The sequence below is a fragment of the Fragaria vesca genome, linkage group LG3 (assembly GCF_000184155.1).
Source record: "Fragaria vesca subsp. vesca linkage group LG3, FraVesHawaii_1.0, whole genome shotgun sequence".
NCBI lineage: Eukaryota > Viridiplantae > Streptophyta > Magnoliopsida > Rosales > Rosaceae > Fragaria > Fragaria vesca.
In genome coordinates, this window is record NC_020493.1 from 14343372 (window position 1) to 14365595 (window position 22224).

The 22224-nt window shown below is 37.5% G+C and overlaps 3 protein-coding genes and 1 pseudogene across 3 annotated transcripts; 2 read left to right on the top strand and 2 right to left on the bottom strand.

Annotated features, from left to right (window-relative positions):
- The first annotated feature begins 1357 nt into the window (after window positions 1–1357).
- On the top strand, window positions 1358–3991 carry LOC101305047. The gene is made up of 3 exons (XM_004294321.1): window positions 1358–2905; window positions 3741–3868; window positions 3959–3991. Exon 1 carries the CDS (start codon window positions 1412–1414, stop codon window positions 2711–2713), a length of 1302 nt encoding a protein of 433 aa, XP_004294369.1. The 5' UTR covers window positions 1358–1411; the 3' UTR covers window positions 2714–2905; window positions 3741–3868; window positions 3959–3991.
- A 259-nt stretch (window positions 3992–4250) lies between these two features.
- LOC101297713 lies at window positions 4251–5753 on the bottom strand (annotated as a pseudogene).
- Window positions 5754–16328: 10575 nt separating this feature from the next.
- LOC101298004 (CRS2-associated factor 2, mitochondrial-like) lies at window positions 16329–18370 on the top strand. Its single transcript, XM_004295770.1, has 5 exons — window positions 16329–16812; window positions 17041–17168; window positions 17247–17472; window positions 17609–17736; window positions 17826–18370. The coding sequence occupies exons 1-5, from the start codon at window positions 16329–16331 to the stop codon at window positions 17919–17921; spliced, it is 1062 nt and encodes a 353-aa protein (XP_004295818.1). The 3' UTR covers window positions 17922–18370.
- LOC101305345 (purple acid phosphatase 18-like) lies at window positions 18140–21920 on the bottom strand. Its single transcript, XM_004294322.1, has 5 exons — window positions 21701–21920; window positions 20265–20933; window positions 19335–19523; window positions 19165–19253; window positions 18140–18788 (listed from the first exon to the last, which is right to left on the bottom strand). The coding sequence occupies exons 1-5, from the start codon at window positions 21842–21844 to the stop codon at window positions 18569–18571; spliced, it is 1311 nt and encodes a 436-aa protein (XP_004294370.1). The 5' UTR covers window positions 21845–21920; the 3' UTR covers window positions 18140–18568.
- Window positions 21921–22224: the final 304 nt, after the last annotated feature.

Below are 22224 nucleotides of genomic sequence, written 5' to 3' on the forward strand. Positions count from 1 at the left end.
CTAGGGTTTGAAAAAAGTGCATGATAACATAATGAAGGATTAATGGTAGAGACAAAGAGATAGCAAAAAAATCATCATCTTATTCATTGATAGAAGCCTTTTATATAGGGAATTACACAATACCAATATGGTAAGGATATGAATACATAGATCTAGCCTAACTACATATCCTATTGGCATAAGACCAAGGCACACATAGAGAATATCCTAGAACAAAATAAGATTTTTAATAGGATTTCTAATGTTTTTTGTTATTAAATTTTGAGTTTATAACTTTAGTTCATGAAATTTTTTGTGTGTTTCTTAAAATGAGAAAATAAAATTGAATAAATACTATATTTTGAGGGCCCAATTTTAAAAGTTCGACTCAGGCCTGAAAATCTCAAGTCCGGGCCTGCCTGGATGACATCTAACAGTACTAAAAGAAAAAGGAAACTTTATAAATGTGTTCTCACAAAGATGCATGGAAACAATGTAAGTAAATTTGTGAGTAAAGAAATTAAAAGGATGCAAATTAATCAATATACATGTGTCCAAGAGCATTGAATGTGTGAATTCTGCACTGGATTTGCTTGGAAAGTTTTTTTTTTCCAGTTCACCAACAATTGGCATTTTTGTTGACAAAATTCATATTCATTTCATTTTTCTATGAACTAACAGATATGATTTTGGTGGCAATATTATTGTCCTAAGTAAACCTTCCCAATCGTGCAGAGCACAGAGCTTCAAAATAAATAGAAACTGCCTAAATATTTCAATCCCACAAGGACGAGAACCCAGATTTGTATTTAGCCCTTCAAACTTTCTGAAAGTAAGATACACATGCTAATCATCAAGAATTTTCTCATTAACTTGAAAAAATTCAGTTTCAGAAATACCAAAAAGCTGCCCATCAAACAAAATCACTAGAAACTAGAACCCAAAATGTTATTTCAACAATCCAGTGCCTAATTCTCATCAATTTTCCAATCAAAAGCAAAAAAAGAAAGCTCAGCTCCACAAATAATAAGACAGCCCATCAATTCATCAAAACAAAATCACTGCAAAAACAAACCCAGACTGCTACTCATGAACCAACCAGTTACTCAAGATAGAATCAAAACCTCTTACTGCAATGAGCTGTGTTTCTGAGATTTGGGTTTTGATACTTTGATTGCTGCATGCAGAACAGAACATAACAGAGAGAAAGAAGAAAAGGTGACAGGTGCAATATGGAAATATGAAACAAGACAAAATCCATAACCCCCACACAACGACATGCCGTATAGTACAACTATAACCATGGTTTGGAATGCTTTAGAAAAACAGAGGAGTCTTTACAATGTTGGTTCGGTTCTCACAGACCCGAAACCGACATTTCCCCCCGATCCTCCATAAACCCTACTCACTTCTTCTTCCCCAACCCCTGAAAATGCTGACTCCAACTCAGGCCATCTCGAAAAGACCCATTTGCCCTTCCTGCTCCAAACCCGTCCGGCTCTGCCTCTGCAGTCGGATCCACAATCCGGGGCTCCACAACTCTGTAAGTGTCACCATTCTTCAACACAGCTTTGAGAAGAAGCACCCTCTTAATTCAGCTAGGATTGCTAGACTTGGGCTTAAGAATGTGAAGGTGGTTACTGTGTTTGATGTTCATTTTGATGCCCGGTTCGTTATCCGGTTGCTCGACCCGGATTTGGACCCGAATGGTTCAAAGGGTGCATCTTTTGATGGAGGTGTGGGTTCTGGGTTTTGTGTTGAGTCAGAAATTGTGGGTTTTGATAGTTTAGAGAAACAGAGGAGTTGTGGTAGTGTGATTGATTGTAATGAGGAATGTAGTCTTGGGAATGATATAGGTAATGTGAGGAGTGCTCAAAATGAATTAGGAGGTGTAGAATATGTAGAAAATTGTAGCGTATCGAGCGGTGATGCATTACTTGTAGAGCAAGAACATGAGTTCACTAGTGATGCATGCACTGATGTAAAGGGTGTGTTTAATCTGGAGACTTGTGATAGGCATTTGGAAGGACAATCTGGTGTGGATGAGGATTCAACTGCAACGACATTGGCTTCACTATGTGATGCCGATACGGATTTTGAGTCAGTTGAAGGTGTTACAGTTGGTAATGATGGACCTGTTATAATGGCTACAATTGGCAAGAATGGCATTAGCTCTCTTACTCATACTTGGATGCCACAAACCCATCATAGGAATTCACAGTTTGATGCAATTTCAGAGATTACAGAAGCGCGTGAGGCTCTGGCAAAGGGATTTGTTGTACAAAAGTTGCAAAGGCAGCCATCGAAAGGAAATGTGGAATTGGATGAAACAGTAGAATTTGAAGTAGAAGTTCCTCCGGGATCTGTTCTCTTGTTTCCATCTGAAGAAGCAGTTAGTGTTAGTGACCTTGAAGCGATGGATATTAAGGTCAAGAATTTGATTGTCTTGGATGGAACATGGTCTAAGGCAAAGAGAATGTATGTGGAAAACCCCTGGTTGAAGCTATTGCCACATTTGAGGTTGGATTTGGACAAGCTGAGTTTGTACAATGAAGTGAGAGTCCAACCCAAGCCGGGATTTCTGTCCACTATTGAGAGCATTGTATACGCACTAAAGGCGGTAGGGGACAGTCCGGAAGGCCTGGACAATCTCTTGGATGTTTTCGAGTCCATGGTTGGAGACCAGAGACGATGCAAAGAAGAAAGAATAAGCAATGTCTTGCCGCCTGAGTGAGTCTTATGCTCAATTTCACTATTAGGACAATTGTCATTTCAATTCCAACTGCCTTTCCGAGCAGAGAAGCGGACTTGAACCGGCTGGCCTAGCAGAGAAAATGGGTTCTCGGAGACCTCCTTTCAGATGAGGAAGTGGCTGAGCTGGTGGAACAGTATCGGCATAGTGATTGCTCCCGCCAAATCAATCTGGGTAATGCCTAAAAATCCATTTGTTTAACTTTCTGAGATTGACCCATGTATTGCATTGTGATATTTGGGCTTGTTTGTGTGTACCTTTTAAGCTAGATAAGTGTAATGCCTAAAAGGCTAAAAACCTGAGATTAATCATTTGTTGTATTTCCGAAAGTTTATGCATACTTTTGTTATAGCTTGTGTATTGTATTCATTGAATTAGAAGGGACTAAATACTTTAGTTTTGTATTAGAAAAGGGATGAGTTGCTCATAACATGTTGGATGAACACCACAACCATTGGAAGATGGCTGAGGCTGTGAGGATCTAGTGTTTCGGGTTACCGACTCTTGATATGGACAATGTTTCCTTCCACCTTGAGGTTTGAACTTAACTCTGCGTAGGGTTCGAGTGGGTTTTGAGTTTTGTTGGTTAGAGATTGTTGGTTGATAGAGTAGTAGTGTCTATGCAGTACAAATATGGAGGGGTAGTTATCTTCCTGCATATTAATGTCCTTGTTTAAATACTGTGATCGTAACTATGATCCGAACAATCGGCCAGTAATACCTGTGATGCTTTAGAAGCCCTATCCTCCGATATATCCAAAGCTTGTGAGGAATGTTGCTGATGGCTTGACATTTGAAGAGACGAAGGAATTACGTAACAGAGGACTAAATTCCCTCCTTCTCATGAAACTAAGGAAGTGTTTATCTGAGAGAGAAACAATCTTTCCTAGTATGAATTTAGAAGTATCAGACTATGTACTGCTTTCTTTTTTGTTTTCGCAGAAAATATGTCAACAATTCATGGCTCTTTTCTGTGAAACCTTATTTCTATTCATCTTATTTTCTGCAGCTAGAAATGGTGTGTATGTGAATGTCGTGGACAGAGTAAAGGAGGCCATCATGACTGAAGAGGTAGTGAGACTAGACTGCACTCTTGCCGGTACCAGTGATTGCAAAAGAACAGGCGCAAAATTGAGGGTATGGCTTGCAATTGGAACTAACTTCAAATTTTCTTTTTTGGGGTTTCCATTTTATGTCTTCTGATCTGTCCAAATTCCATATATTCAGGACCTTGTATCTTGCGACCCCTTTTGTTCAAAGACGAGCAGCATATACTGTGGAGGGGGAAACAAGATCAAGAACAACACTCCAAGTGCATTCATAGATCATGGAAATGGAAACTCCACATATGCTTCAGGTTTGTACTCTATTTAAATAAAATAAAATAAAAATCTCCTCTGCTAATGCAAGTGCTACATTCCTCATGTTTTTGTGTCAAAATGCTATATTTGGCAGATAGCTTTTGCACATAGCTCTCGAAATATATTTTTTCCCTTATACTTGCACCCAATAAGTATCATTTATGATTTATCTACATTGTCGCCCGTAATAGTCAACATACTAAAACCTAGTCTCATGACACTAAAGTAACACAAATTGTCAATACATGCATTTGTGGTATAGTTATGTACTTTTAGATCATATACAAAAGAAAACAAATGATAGTTGTAGACAAAAGAGTCCTTAATTAGAATGAGATGTCCCAAGCTCCAAGTCAAGGCACTTGGTTTGGGAGTCCTTTGCTCCACGAAGTACCATCCTCTAAGTAGTTGTATTTCTTGCTGATACTGTCTAGCATCTTCAATCGACTGATTGACTGATTGACCATGTCTTGAACCCTCTTGCTTGCCTTGAGGCTGCTGTTGTAACGCGTGAAGGGCAAGTTGACCGGCACTGACCACATTCCTCGCATCATTTTTTGGAAACACTCCAGGAATTCCTCTCTGCAAGTTCCTCCTTCAAGCCCAAATAGTAGAGGATACTGGGTTAAATGTGAGGTCCTTCATGAGGGGTAAGACATTTCAACAATAAAAACATGCACATCAATTTCTGTTTGTTTTGTTCAGTTCAGCAATTATGGTTTGAGATTACTGAGATAAAACTAAGTTCGAGATTTTGTGATAAAAAGGTAACTCACTGTTACTTGTTGTTTGCCATGCCAATGCATCTCAATGTGCTTCCTGATTTCTTCATCCATTTTCCAAACATATTGCTTCAGTGACTCAGGCTTCAAGGATAACATAAGAGCATTTCTGACACGCTTGTGATCCTCAGCATTGAGCTCAAATATGTTACATTCCCCCAAAATCCTACGAATAGACTCAGGTTTGTTGCTGTTAATTGTGCTCGCGTCACTGGCGAAAATAAACTTGTTTGCAGCTGGTCCGTTGATGAAGACTGTTGGCTTGCCAAAGAGCCTCAGCTTTGAAACTGGACCATATTTTCTGATCCTTTGTTCAAGCCATTTCTCTGCAGTGTTGGCACGCATGGCTCGGAGGAAACCAAGGCTCTGGCCTATCAGAGGTAGTCCTAATGAGCCTGGAGGGAGCCTTACGGACGGTTTCTTTCTTCTCATTAGGAGTAGGCATACGGGAATGAGGAATAGGAGTATTGCGAAAAGGGTGTTCAATAATTCAGATGCACTCCTACATACATGTATCAAGATTACAGTAGGCGGAAAATGAAAGCAGGACATAAAAGAAAAAGAGAGAATATAATTTGTAAATTAACTAAATTGCTCTAGCAAGGTGAAATGAAATTTTACTACGGATAATACACAACACTTTATTACTAACTAGCATCTTGACCCGCACTATGTGTGTGTGTGAATTTTTTTTTAACTATTATATTATAGTTATGCTCAAAGTCTGATTTCCCTCCAATTCTCAAAAAACAAAAAAACAAAAAAAATTCTGATTTCTCTCCCCAATTTTCTCTCTCACCTCCCACCTTTTAAGCTTCTTTCTTTCTGTTTTTCTTTTTTCTTGTTTCCAACATTTGTAATTACTAATTTATCTTTCATCTGTTTAGAATATATATTTTAAAGTTTTAATCAATCAAAGGCATTATAGGTAATCAATCAAGGACATATTTTAAAATTTAACCATTAACAAAGTCAAAAAAGTCTTCTTACTTTATTAATAGAGATTTACTAGGACAAATGCACAACACTATAGACCTATAGTTATATCCTGATCCTTACTTAAGTCACTGCAAAAACATAAGGCACTGCAAAGTCGCTAACTGGTTTGCAACGCACTAATTCCTTCCCATATTATCAATCTGCAACCTTGTCAAGTATAACCTCTCACACTAGCATATCCACAAACACCAATTTTTGTCATAGAATCTAACACCTAAAACAGTTAATAGAGATTAACTCAACAGACCCAAAAACCATTTTTTTAATACTAAATAATTAAGTAAACCTTCCTAGAGGTTCAAAATAAGAGCATCTCCAGCAGTAGAGTTAAATTTATTGTTAAATTTGTCAACATTTAGATTTAAAGTAGCAATTTTTAAATTTTTGCTCCAGCAGTATTGCTAAATTGTATACATTAGCTAAGTTTTAGTTAATTGTCTCCCCAAGATTAATAAATTTATCAATTTTCTCTATCAATTTCTAAATTTATCAACTTCTTAAGTTTACTGCTGGAGCAGAGATTCATTTAAAAATTGATAATTAGACACGATCTCAAAAATTCAATGCGACAAGGAAGAGCAGGTACACTTCATAAAATTAAGATATACAAGTCATCAAGAATTTTCCCATCAACTTGAAAACAATTCACAGCTCTATCAACCAACTCAGTTGCTCAATCAAGATATTAGATAAAATCAAAACCTCAAACTGCAATGAGTTGTGTTTCTAGGATTTGGATATTTGGGTTTGATACTTTGGAATTCGTATTGCAGCAAAATTGTAGAACATAACTGAGAGGAAAAGATGACACGGGAAATATGGGGGATATGAAACAAGACCAAAACCAACCCAATAAATTTGTATGATATCAAAAAGATATATGAACAAAAGAAAGCACACCATTAACAGTTTACACATATCTCACACGAGATACCAGTAAATCATGTATGATCAACAAAATTATCTGCATCAAATTCCACTTTTTTGAGCTTGTATTGCAAATTAAGTTACGAAAATGAAGAAGGTTACCTTCTCTTAGATTTACTTGAGGTGCTCTAGTCTCTTACAATCTGAGATAACACAGAAATAAGCCAGCTGATCTTTATGTAGGGAGTACTCGGCTAATGAACTTACACAAAAACCTTTGTCCATTGCATAACAACCACGCTCTAAATCCTTGAGAAAGAAATAACAGACTAGGAATATGCCAACTCAACATCTGAAGTAATTGGTATTTAGTCATCTCTGATGACTTGAAAAAGAAAAGATTAGGTTTTCCAACCGGCTTCAAATCCTCTGTCACCAAATTCCTATCTCCTTCCCTGTAACTCTATTAATTTTCGACATGTGGCAGTTTTTGTCTACTCATCTTAACAGCCTCTAACCCTTGTTAACTTTGTTAAACTCTAACCCTAACCCAACTCTAACTCAACTCTAACTCGTCCCTAATTTATAATTTAATTGGTGAATACCAAACGTCAACCTCGTCTTCTTCTTTTTTCTATCGACTGAAAAAAAAAAAAAAAAAACCTACTTCTTCTTCTTCGTCTCTGCAACTCCTCTTTCAAGTAAAACAATACCAATTCATCATTTAGTTGAGAAAAGAGAGATCAGAGGTATTATTCTCTCTGATATTGCGATGTGAAACTGCTCTTTTGATTGACGAACCTGTACGTGATTGACACACTTGCCAGTCATGGAACGTGAAATTCCTATGCCAACGAACTCAAACGACTTATCACAACCGGTAAGTTCTGGTTTTCCTTTCTTTTTCAGCTTACTATTCTTTTCAACTCATCAGTTCTTTGCATTGGTGGTTTTTGCTGCCTAAGCCATACGTTTGTGAAAGGGTATCCTAAAGGGTTTTTTTTTTTGTTCTTCTGTTCTCTGTAGCATTATACCCTTGTAAGACTTCATGGCTTATCTTTGCTTCAAATTAAGACGTACTGTTATAATACCTAAGGTTTACTGGAATACGAATGATCTTGATTATTACGTACAAAAAAAACATATAGATATAGTCTGCTGTAGATAAACAATAGTAAGTCTTTGCGCCTTTGTGGCTGTAGAACTCTGATCTCTTCATTTCATTCAACCAAAATTAAAACATAAGTAACGAAATGCATAATGATAAACCACAGGTATCACAGTCTATCCAATACCATAACATCTAAAATGTCAACAAGAAAGGTAAAGCAAAAGATCCAACTGAGAAAAAAAAATGTGTATCAGCATTCAAGAAAATATATTTCATTTTAGGATGTGGATTCATATATTAATCCTATATTTCATTTTAGGATGTGGAAGGTACAGGTAGTGGTGATTGTCAAATATCTAGCACATCAGATTTTGAAAATGGTACAGACTTGAATGGTTTCATAGCAGTTGAAAGTAATGAAGAAGAGTCAGAAGAAGACACAAGACCTAGTGAAAAGGCTGATTCAATCCATTCCAGAATGCGTCAAGAACTGATTCCCGTAGTTGGTATGGAGTTTGCAACAGAAGATGATGCATTGGCCTTTTACAATCATTATGCATATAGATTTGGTTTCGGTACTAGATTAAGTACATCACATACATCTTCCAGTGGCTTACTAAGGGATAGACTTTTTGTTTGCTCAGCTAAAGGTAAACGTGGAAAAGACAAGCGAAATCTGTATGTCAAATCTCATCGTGCTGAGACAAGATTTGGTTGTAGAGCAAGGATGAAAATTAAGTATGATCTGAAGTCTGGAAAGTATACTGTTGTGGAATTTTTTGCTGATCATACTCATGTGACTTCAACTCCTAGTAAGACCCATCGTTTTAGGTCTCATAGGAAAATCTCTATTGCTCAAAATGTTCAAGCTGATATGGCTGAAGCTTCAGGACTCAATCCGAAAGAAACTCTTGAGCTATTGAGTCGACAAGCAGGTGGACGTGAGCATTTGGAATTTATTCCAGAAGATTATAGGAATTATTTACGTTCAAAGCGAACAAGAGAAATGAAGTCTGGGGATACCGGTGGTGTTTTGGAATATCTACAAAGAATGCAATCGAATAATCCTAGTTTTACTTATGCTATACAAGTTGATGCAGATGAGTTGATAACTAATATCTTCTAGGCTGATGCAAAGATGAAGGTAGACTATGATTACTTTGGTGATGTAGTATGTTTTGATACCACCTATAGGAAAAACAAAGAAGGAAGGCCATTTGCGATGCAGAGACATAATATGACCTTTCAATTGCATGTAGATTACTTTGTTTTTGTTTTGGTACATGTTTAGTGATGCTAAATTCAAATGGTTGTAGCTTTGTGCTATTCTTTGTTTGCTTAATCTCATTAAGTGGATTAACCTTGGTGCATTATGTTTAAGTTTGTTCAAGTTTCTCCAGCAAAGTCAGTCTCCATTTAATTATAGCAGACTAGCAGAGACTGTAAATCGCTGCCATTAACCAAGCTGTTAAATTCAACAGCTTTTCTCACAGACATCATTCATAATAAGGGCCACATTGTTGCTGTATATAATGTATCGAATATAAGATCTACGTGGCTGAATGAGAAACTATTATGACATACTTAAGATGCTTTGCAACTTATATTCCAAAAGGGATGAGAACAACAAAACCATGAACATCAGAAGTTAAAAACTTTAAGACATCTTCTTTGTATTAATTTATAGAAGAAAACTGATATACAGAGATCATACTGACATGAAATTGGATATTAGACAGTAAAACAAACATACAAATGAAAAAGCTTCAGAAAATAATTAATCAAGCAGAAAAGAGTCCATTGGAGACTTCAAGACCAATCTGGCTCGTAGGCTCCGTCCACTTCACAAGAAAATAAATCTTCTCCTTTCCAATCTTCTACTGCAGGGTTTGAGCCAAAACTGAAACACAAGAAGCCAATTCAGCTAGCCTTACCAACCTTCCTTGAGATCTTCACCCTTCTCTCATACTCTTTAGCAACCAAAATAATAGTACCTCTGATCTCTCTTTGTATGACTAACTGTTGAACTTGCTGCTTGCAGACGACGAAGAAGAAGAAGAGGTTTTTTTTTTTAGTCGATGAAAAAGAAGAAGACGAGGGTTGACGTTTGGTATTCACCATCAGATTTTGCTGAATAAAATTAAATTATAAATTAGGGATGAGTTAGAGTTGAGTTAGAGTTGGGTTAGGGTTAGAGTTTAACAAGGTTAACAAGGGTTAGAGGTTGTTAAGATGAGTAGGCAAAAATTGCCACATGTCGAAAATTAATAGGGTTACAGGGAAGGAGATAGGAATTTGGTGACAGAGGATTTGAAGCTGATTCAACCCTGGATGACATTTAACAGGGCAAAAAGAAAAAGGAAACTCCATAAATGTATTCTCACAAAGATGCATGAAAACAATGTCAGTAAATTTGTGGCAATGTTTATGTCAGTAAACAATTTCATTTTTTATGAACTAACACAGATATGATTTTGGTGGCAATGTTTATTTTCCTAAGTAGGATTCTGATTCACATTCTTTAGAATCTTTTCTTTGTGTATATAGCTATTCTTGGCACTACTTTCCTTGTTAGTTAAGCATGTCAGTACTCAGTAGTGTAGCTACTTCAAAATTTATTTCAAGTAATGAACTGTTCTTGGCACTACTGTAATCCGCAGAATTTGTGTTATCATCTAATGGTGATTAACTGTGATCTATTTCTTTGAGTGGTTTAATTCATAAAAGATTATAACATTATCACTTATCAGTTTTCTACAAATCCCATATTGTCTCTAAGGTTAAAGAACACCAGCTAGGAAGAGAATTTTGGCTAGCTACCTCAAGGAACTAATTTTTAATTTCCTAGAACAAGAAAAAAAGCCTTCAAAAGAAAATATTTAAACTTCACTTTAATTACAATAGAGAAATTGTCTATAAAAGAAATTAACATCATAGCATACACAACAGTTACAGCTCATAAGTTTCTTATTCAGACAATAACAACAATGTGCGCCAAAGGTACTCACCTAATCCATTATCGAAATGGCCTTTATCATTTTGAGAACAAGACAGTATCTCCATCTGAACGTTACCCAGTTGCTGGACCCGGATTAGCAAACAGGTTTTTGACGGTAATGGTTTGAATGGTGCATCTTTGATGGAGATTCTGGAGAGAAGAAAGACCCAAAAGGTGGATTTTGGGTTTTGTGGTGAGTCGGAAATCGGGGTTTTTGAGGAATGTAGTTTTGGAAGAGTTTATCGAAACATAGAAGTTTATTGTAGTGTTGTTGATTGTAATGAGGAATGTAGTTTGGGGAATGATAAAGGTCTCGTACGCTCTTACTGATAGAATGTAGTTTGGGGAAAATGTTTTATGGATGTAAAAAGTAAATTAGAAGGAAGATTCACATGGAATTTTAAGACATACACTGACAGAGAGTCAAAGTACAAAATTTCAAAGATACAAGAAGGAAAATTATTCATTTAGATGCTATTCTAAAGTAGACCATGACCTTAGTTCGTAAATCTGTCCGCCAACATATTCGCTTCTCGAAAAACATGATCATAGACTCAGGGCATGTTTACTAACCTGGAATGGAATTGAGAGTGGTGTAATTGATTCCGGAATGGGTGAATTCCGGCGTTTACTAACATGTCAAGGTATTAGAATGGATGTGAGTCCCACTTACTTATCATGAATCGATTCCTGACGAAACCCCTTATTCGATACTCAAGGAGGGAGGTGGGTATCAGAATCAAGGTAATAGAATCAATTTTTTCTCCCCAAAATATCCTCACATAATTATAATATTTCTAAATTACCCAACCCTATAAATATATATATATATATATATTTATGGAAGAGAAGACAACAAAATATTGTTAGATAAAAAACAACGACGATAAAATAGAAAAGAAGACGACACACTGCAAGGCCAGTTTCTCTCTTCCATGGTGATCGATAAGCTTCTTTGTTTTTGTTGTTTTTGTTTATCGTCTCCTCTCTGTTTCGTTCGGTTATATTTCATTCATGAGTGTTCATATCTGTGTCGTAAAACTTTGAACACACACACTTGAGTCAACCAATATATATGGTTTAGGTGGTCTGATGAATATATCATCTAAGAATATTTACATATTTGAAAGAAGAACAATAAAAAAATTGCAAACATCTAGCTTCTTTTATTGTAGGGCTATTTTAGTAATCAAACTAGTTTTAATTCCGATTCTATATGGTAAGTAAACAACATCAATCGTAATTTAGTTTCATTCATGTTTTAATTCCTTATGGTAAGTAAACAGTAGAATAGAATGAAATATTCCGATACCGATTCTTGTTGATACCGATTCTTGTTGATACCAATTTATGATAAGTTCCATTCCAAGTTAGTAAACGTGCCCTCATAGTATATATAAAGATGGATGCAAGATGAGTCAATATTGTGAAAGATAGAAGAAATACGTCAAGAAGCTTGATATAAGCACTTCAACATCTTCATGAGAAGTAGAGAATCACCTTCAACTTGAATATGAAGACGTTGGGCCTAAAGTAAACCAAAGCGTAAACCATATGTTGTTTCAGTTTATAGGACTGAGACAAACCTAATGACACGATCCACCTCGAATTTCACCCTGAAACTCGGAGTAAGTCGTGCGGGGACCACCTCTAAGGAAAATTTACCGTAAAGATTTATAAAACCTCCCTTGAAAATAGACAACCCTAACTCGAAAATTTCAAATTTACTCTCTTATTACAATACGTCCAAACATCATAATATTATCCAGCTAAAAACAGCAAACATTATCCTTCAGAAATTCTAAACATAAAGTCAACCAACCGAGCACACCACCGAAATAATATACAAAAATCTCAAAGTATTCAGAGCTACTAGACACTAGCGGAAGCAAGAAAACACTAGTAGGTTAAACAGGTAACCTACTGATAAAAACTGACGGAAATGCGGGTGACTATGCCTCGCCTCCTGCTAGATCCAACCCGAACTCTGCAGACTAGGCATTTTAAAACGAATGGCCCAGGGAAAGACATTTGAAACCGTTAGAGTGAGTGGACAAAAATAAATTAATAAACATATTTATGCTTCCCCATTTTAATTTTCAAAGAAAAATATACTGCATGCGGCAGCTCAAAAGCATTCAACTCATAAACTGGCAATTTCACGACTAGCTCCGGCTAGTCACCAACTCAAATAAAATGGAGCCTCTCAAGCTAAATTATATATAATCATATATATATATATATATATATATGTATGTATTTATACTCGTCATACTCCTTGTACGAATTCTATGAAGGAATAAGCAAAATAGAAATTCATACAAGGCTACTACGCTTGCGTCTAATGCTCACGTCACACCATAATGGAATTGTACCTCAGTATGGCGGAAAAGCACGAGTGTATATACGTGTGGACTCCCTATATGAATCAGAAAAGAAAATAGTTTTCATATAGGGCTACTACGCTTGTGTCTAACACTCACGTCACACCATAATGATATTTTACCTCATTATGGTGGATCAAACACGTATGGCTAGCTAGCATTTACATACATACTATACTCACAATATCCATTAAACATATCCACCGAAAATCTCATTTTCAGGATCTCTCCAAAGGAGGAAAATTGCCAAATATCCGAGAAAGAAATAAATCTCAGGAAAAGAAATAAATGATCAACAAATAATTCATCGTATGTTTTTCAATTAAAACAAAAGTTCACTCACAAATTAGGCCTAAGCCTGATGACGCTCCGAGGCTTCCTCTGCTCGGGCCTCCTCTCGTCCTGTTCCAATTACAATATTAATTTCCCAGTAGAAATTTTCAATAATTAAACAAAATGGCAAAATTAAACGTGAGCCTCCCACACACTCATCATTGCCTAAATTCGCCATTCTTAACTCAATACGGCTCAACTTCACCGAACATACCGGCAGCCGTAAATACAACTTCCCACAGAATACGACTTAAACCCTACGGCCGGATTCTACTTTAATTAACCGCCAAAAATACCAAACTTCGGAAATTCACAAACCTATCCAAAACTCATCCAAAAATTTCATAACTCGCTCCAATAAACTCCCCTTAATATTCCAAATTTAAAAACATTAAAATCTCCCAAACAGCTCCGGCGCCGGCTCCGTCGGCAGCGGCGGCCGGAGGCCAATTCCGACGACCTCCAATTCCTATGAAGTTTTGACAGAATAATCCTCTCATCATGTTCTACTACTTTCCTAACTAGCACAAACCCAAAATTCAAGCCTAGCTATGCCAATCGAGCAAAAACATCCAAATCGCCCTAGAACTTCCACCTCAAATTTCTCCTTACCTGAAGCGAACCAGAGTGAGTCCTTTTAGGGCAAGGCAGCTGGGTTGGAGACCTACAAAACCATACCAAGCTTGCCCGGATTGGTGGCCGGAGGAGGGAGTTCCGGCGATGGAGGACTTTGGGCAGCCCGAGGTTCTAGGCGGGAGAACTCCTTCACGGCGGTGCTAGGGTGGCTGTCACTGGTCCAGGGATGTAGCTAGGTCGGAGGGCAACCGAACGGGACCGGAGCGGCGGCGAACGGCGGCCGGACGGCGGCGGAAAGACAGTCGGAAAACCGAGCAACGAGAGACTCGGGGAAGAGGGAAACCGGGAAGAAAAAAAGAGAGGAGAGAAAATGGATTTGGGCCTCACACCCCAAACCGGTCCAAGCTTATATCAACCCAACTCAAAAATAAAACACCCCGAAAAAATAATACCCGAATAAAAATTATCTTTTACTAGCTAAAATTTACCATTTTTACCGTCGTCATAATTTTCTCTTACGAATAATCCTCCGCATATAATCGTCCCCGAAACCCCTCTAGAGACCAATTAAACTATTACCTCAATGACGGAGATGGTAAAATTCTTATTATAACCAAGCTAGTAAATAAGGTAAAATATAAGGGTCGGGATGTGACACCTAATAAGCAATTTATCATACAAAAGAATGAAAAAAAATTTATGAACAACATCCCAAGTTCTATACGAAAGAATAAAGACCAATACGTGAAGGTTTGCATCATTCAAATTAATAGATCCAGAATAAATGTCAATAAGAGGGAAAGGAAAAACCTAATTATAATACTAAAATCTTATTGTCTTACCATTTCCTACTATCCAATTTATTTTTTTAAAAGTCGAGATCTAGAATTTAGAATACTCTTCCAAGCAAAAGAATCATTTTTCTAACCATGACTTCAAAAAATTATACTTTCGCAAATACTTGACAGACATTATCTGAACCCACAATTTATCGGGATTTGTTAAGATTTCCAACCTAGTTTAGAAAACGAAGCTACATTAAAGTGTCAGAGATTTCTAACTCTTAAACCTCCTTGAGACTTGGGTTGACAAATATTTGACCAAGCTATACTGGAGAAGTTGTACACCTATTACTATTATCATATTTTCCTCATAAAAAATTTCAAGATATAGTTCTATTTTGATTGTTAGTTTGTTTTGCGCACTCAAACAAGACACATTCCACCCCCTTCTCCCAATTGAATGATAGAAATTGTTGTAATGAAGATCACTCAAAGTTTTTGAAAATATATATTTTAACGTGTTGTGTCGACATATATGATAAACAACTGAATATAATTTACATTTATTTACCACATGTTATATCTCATCTCATATATGTTATTTACAAGAAAGAATGAGTCCATATTTTTAGGATTTTCCTCAAAATTACAATTTTAATGAGTGTTAGTTTCCTCAAACTGTCATTGTCATACAATACCAGTACAATGACATTTGCAGTTAGAGCATATGAGACAATCGAGTGAAAGAATGAGTTGGATCAGAGAGTGAAATTGAGCTGAGTTCAATGACTCAAAGATTGAGATATATCTCTGGAAATTTTGTTTTTTTAACAAGACTCGAACTCTATTTAGCTTAATACAAACTTAATGTTTTAACCAATCCTACTAGTCATCCAACTTGTTCAACTTAAGATCTTCAAAATATAATTACTAAATCTAAAAACTAAAAAACTTAAGCAAATGTCTAATCTACAACTAACTTATAACTATTTTTACATACACTTCTTAATTCCTATTTAGTATTTATCAGCAGATTATTTATCAGCAGGTTAAAAGCTCTATAAGTATCTTTCAGCACTTACGAGAATGTTTTAGTTCCGAATTCTTTTAAGTTTTCATTGTATCCACATTTATTTGATTTTCACGGTTTCTAACTTGATATACAACGCTACGGTATCAAACACGACCTACATAAGCTACATAAGCAGCATGAAGTGACTAGTGAGCAGAGTGTACTTGAAAGACATTGATCAAGCTAACAGAAGGGCAAAAATGTATGTGGAGAACCCTTGGCTGAAGGCTGAAGCTACTGCCACACTTGAGGTTGGATTTGGAAAAGCCGAGTTTATAGTTGGTCTTCTCATCATTTGTTAGCAACCAAAACCTTAAAGCCCTCTGTTCCAAATGCTCAAGCTTCTCTCCTCATCTCACAAAACCCCAACCCTAAACCCTCACAAACCCCTCCTCTTCCTCTCCCGCCTCCTTACCCAATTCTCCCACCTTCCCTCCGATTACGACCCGCCGTTTTCTCCAACTTCCAAACCCCAAACCCCCAAAAACATTACGACCCAGAATGCTGACCCGAAAAAGGACCCGACCCACCAGCCTCTCAAATCGGACCTTCCCTTCGACTTCAGCTACTCCTACTCCGAGATCCCGTCGGCGGAACCCATTTCCTTCCGGGAGTCGCCAAAGTTCTCTCCTTTCGGGCCGGGTCGGCTCGATAGGAAATGGACCGGGACGGCTGCCCCGGCCCAACAAGAACCGGACTTGAACCAGCTGGCGGAGCAGAGAAAACGGGTTCTCGGTGACCCGCTTACGGAGGAGGAGGTGGCTGAGCTGGTGGAACGGTACCGGCATAGCGATTGCTCCCGCCAAATTAATCTGGGTAATGCTTAAAAATGTAGTCTTTAGCTTTCTGAGATTGACCCATGTATTGCATTGTGTTGTATGAGCTTGTTTATGTGTACCCTTTTAAGCTAGAGATGAGTGTAATGCCTAAGAACCTGAAATTAATCTTGAATTGTGTGTTCGACAGTTTATCTATACATATCTAATAGCTTGTGTTTTGGATTGATTGAGTGAGAAGGGACTAAATGGTTTAGTTTTGTGTTAGGGAAGGGAGGAGTTACTCATAACATGTTAGATGATATCCACAACCATTGGAAGCGAGCTGAGGCTGTGAGGATCAAGTGTTTGGGGGTGCCAACTCTTGATATGGACAATGTTTGCTTCCACCTTGAGGTACGAACTTAACTCAGGCGTGTAATGTATCTCGAATGGTAGTGACTGGTGGCTGATAGAGTAGTAGTGTCTGTGCAGGACAAGTCTGGAGGGGCGATTATTTACCGGCATATAAATGTTCTTATTTTATACCGCGGTCGAAATTATGATCCGAAAAATCGGCCAGTAATACCTGTGATGCTTTGGAAGCCGTATCCTCCGATATATCCAAAGCTTGTGAAGAATGTTGCTGATGGCTTGACATTTGAAGAGACGAAGGAGTTACGTAACAGAGGACTAAATTCCCTCCCTATCATGAAACTTAGTAAGTGTTTTGTCCGAGAGAGAGAGAATCATTGGTTGTGAATTTTGATTTTTTAAGTTTCAGACTGTGTATATATGTCAACAATTCATGGTTCTTTTTTGTGAACTCTCATTTCTATTCATCTTATTTTCTGTAGCTAGAAATGGTGTGTATGTGAATGTTGTAGAAAGTGTAAAGGAGGCGTTCATGACTGAAGAGGTAGTGAGACTAGATTGCACTCATGTTGGTACCAGTGATTGCAAAAGAATAGGCGCGAAATTGAGGGTATGGGTTGTAAATGACTTAAAATATTCTTTTTTAAATTTCTACTCCATTTTTATGTTTTACAATCTGTGTGTATTCCATATACCCAGGACCTTGTACCTTGCATTCCCATTTTGTTCAAAGACGAGCAGATCATACTGTGGAGGGGGAAACAAGATCATGAACAAGACTCCCAAGTTCAGTGATAGATCTTAGAGATGGAAAATTCCCTCTGCCAATGCAAATGCTATATTCCGCATGGGGCGGTGGATTCCCGGTTGTGAATGCACAATATCTGCCTTCGTTGAGGAGCTAACTGTTATCTAATTCCTGTCCCAGTACTTCCAACACCCATGAGCACTATGGACCTAGTGAAGCTCCAATTCCAGTGAAGTTAGCTAAAAAGGAAACGATTTTCCAAATTGAAACAGCAATGTCAACCTAACTTTTTCACGAAAGCAATCGATCCACATACGGTACCGGTGGAACTGGAATCCTAATTATCCTACGACACAAGTGCCATAACCATAGCTACCAGGATGATAGAAGAATATTGATATTATATGTATCAATGTATGTATATATTATATGGCACATGTAACATATTAAGGCAGAATCGTAGTGTGTATGCTCCTGAGATCAAGTTCAAAAACACAGAAATGCTTGCACATCCAAATAGGTAAATACAGCGGTGCTCTCCACACACCAACTAGTTGACAGAGATCAGATAGCACCTCCAAGATCACCGCATTCTACCATCACAAGCCGCTAGGAATGATTCGATTAAGATATAATGATGTTGAACGAGAAGTTACACTTCATGCGAGTCAAGTGAAGCTAGGCATCAGATGTACTATGGTGACATGAGTATCTTCCTCAGCTCATGTCTCTTTTCAGCAATGCATACTGAACTGACCAAGGAGGTCATCCAGACCTGATCAGACCTTACAGGCTCATCATCGTCATTCCTATGCCAGGTCCAAAAGGCATGGGTTGAATTGACTATCTTTAGCTCACCATGACCAAAACTTGCTTCCCGGAAAACTGACCACTCAGGTGATGGGTGCACATACCTGTAAATTAATGAGAAGCAAGTCATACACAAGTTTTTATCTGAAATATTGTAAATGCAGAATACAAGTTAAATAAAATAAAACTCTAATGGCTTCAATTTGGATAAAGAGGAAGTATCCCAAGTTCTTACAACAGTTAAAGCACCCACCCTGTTTGGATGGAATCCATCTAGTGTGAAGCAATCAAAATTATTACCCGTAAAATTAATGCAGTTGCTATACAATACAGATGATACTTCTCGCAGAAAGAATTGTAATCACCACATAAACACAATTGAAAACCTGATGTCTATAACTCTCACAATCAAATCGATTCTTACTAACATTTTATTTTCCCACATTGAAAATTGGATAACCTTTTGAGCACAGTATATACCTTTGAGCTAAACCTTCTCTATTTCCTCCATCACCAATAGTAATGTGGACTGCACCGCATGGATCTGATTTTCCACTGTTAACACGTTTCTGTCAAAGAAACAGAAACCATTATGGATTAAAAAGGGTCTTCCATGAATTTATAGTTTAGAGATTTAAGCAAAGCTATACCGAGCGTTCATAAGCATGAACATGACCAGAAAACACTATATCAGCACTAGCAGCATAAAGTAATGGCTCCATTGCTGACATCATGCTGTCCCCTTCACCTTGATGAGCCTTGTTACTATTATACCAGGGAACATGAAATAGCACAAGCAACCAAGGGGTTTTTTGTCGGTCTACCCTTGAAAGATCAGCCTGCAGTTCAACAAGAATGACAAAGAAATTTCTGTAACATGTGTATTTAAACCAACCCTTGTTTGATACGAAAGGATTGATATCAAGAGAGGTAACGGAAGAAGAAGAAAAACTGAAAGATGCAACAGTTAAAAATGAAAAGGAAACAGAATAAATACATCTTATCATTTAAGGAATGAAAGATGAAGCATAAAGCCCTTCAGATATTCCTGTTCAAGCATTGTTATATGTAAAGTTTGCACTCTCATAACTCAAGGCTTTGGTCTCTCAGTAACATCAAACATTTCTTTCATATAACCAAGGAATTAAGGTTGAAGCTGCTGTGCTAAAGGGCTACACTTGGACCAACTCCCAAAATGGATTAATGATCATATTATTTTCCCTTTTTATGTGTTTGATTATTTCCGCAGTTTAGGCTGCAAAGCTTTTCCCAACCTTCCTCCTTATCTTTATTGGAATGGGTTTCCTTGTTTTCGTGTATGTGGAATATCTGAAATAGGATCATATGCACATGTTATCCAGGACAATCAACCAATCTACGCAATGCTAATGCATTCCAAAAGGAGAGCAAGGCGGTCAGGACCTATATGAGTGTGGCATAACCTAAACATCTACAATACGGAAGGTACCATTGACAAACATTAAGAAAGAATATGAAACGAAGTTTTATTAATGTCTTTTTAAATTCATTTTAGCAGATAAATAGGATTCCTTCCGACAAGAGAGAAGAAGCCAACTAACCTTTAACCACCTGTATTGATCTGAATATTCATCATAATCAGTATACGAGCCAAGCATGATAATATGAGCACCTGCAACTTCGAAGGAGTAATAAAGATTTGAGCTTGATCCGCTCTCTTTAGACGGCATTTTCCACCTAGAATTATAGGATACAAACCCATCCTTAAAGAATGGTATGCTCTCCTTTTCATGGTTTCCCTGTGTTACCATCCATGGCCTTGCACTTGCAAGTGGCTGTACCAGCTTGCCAAAAGTATCCCACCGAGACTGCACATAATCAGCATATGAAAGGTCTCCAGGAAGGAGATGCACATCATACTTGCACTGGTCGATGTGATCTAGGGTTGACTTTGTCCATTCAGTTTGACCAAGATCTCCTGCCACAGCAAAAGTAATTGGGAATTGAGCTGCAGGGGTCTTGAGCTGAAACTCAGGACCTTGTCCTCCACATTTGTAGAAGTAAACTGTATCATGTTCAAGAGGACCAATGACAGTGTGGTGTATCAGTCCAGACTTATAAATCATATAACTATACGAAGTGCTTTCTCCTTGAGCTACGGAGCTGTATTTCCCTGATGATGTTCCATATTCAACAATTGAAGGAGCAGATTTATCACTTGTGACCCACGTCACTCGCATGTGCTTGTCTCCTGCCAAAGAGATGTGCACCTGCAATAGGCATTTTGCAGTTATATACCAAATGAAAAGCCACACAATGAAAGGAAGCAAGAAAAAAAAACCATCAAGCAAAGACCAAGTGCCTAAAACTTTACTCTCCCCACAAGAAAATCAAAACAGATTATTAAGTCATTACCAGAACTAACTGCGCTGACAAAGAAAATTACATCATTCACAAGGCATTCATAACATCCAGGATGTCCAAATTCAATCAAATTAATAATTGCCATGCTCATTATTACATCCAACAAAAGAGGATTTGCTGAAGTTCAAATCTTAGGAACAACTTTGGTGCACAAATTAGTTTCAAATACACACATGTTCTTTGGTTTAACACATAAAGCATCTACCCTTTTCATGACTGAAAACACAATTTAAGATCAATAGGTCTACAGTGGCACAAAATCCACTACTAGCACAAAGAAAAACTGGCATTACACTCAGAAAACCAACACAAAGCCTTCATCATCCAGAAAAAAACTAGCCTTGCCAAAACTTCCCTTTAATCCTTTTCCTTTTTTTTTTTTCCAGGAACTTTTAACATGAGCATACACATAAAATCAAGTTGTTCAATATACTAAAACAAACATCACAACACCATAGATAAGACACAAATGAAACTCCTTTGTGACGAAGCAAGCAGAACCCAACTATAATTTTTATGGGTTCTGAAGAAATGAAGTAGTTGGTTCCCAGAAAATGAAATAAACCCAGAAAAAGTGGAAGAAGCAGAACAATGGAACAGTGAAATGAGTCACCTGTTGGGGTTGGGAAGAGGGTTTCGGGTCCCATGGGAATTGGAGGTCTTTGCGTGGCGGAGGCCGGACATACTCACCTGCGATGACTGTCAAGGCCACCGAGATTAACAACAAAAGTGGTAAAAACAGCTTGGTTGTTTCCATTGTCTGTTTCTTTGCTAATCTCAGATAGAGACTCAAGCTTTGGTTCCTTAACGTTCTTTTTGGAATATGTTATAGTGGAACGACAAGATTGCCCTTCGTCGGATTCACAACCTTATAATCATGGTCTTCCTCGGGGAGGGTTATCTGGAACATGATCTTGATAATGTTTTCTAAAGTTTGGAACTGTTTTCAACAATCTAGATAAATTTGTGTTCTTTTTGCTAAAGTTGTAAACTTTATTTAACAATCCTACCCACCAAACAGAACTGCTCAAGACTCGCGTAATGTGAAAGATTCCTTGACATTGAATTTTAGTTCGTTTGGTAAATTATTGATGATTACTGTCTTGACTTTTGAGCTCATTAGGTACTTGGAGATTT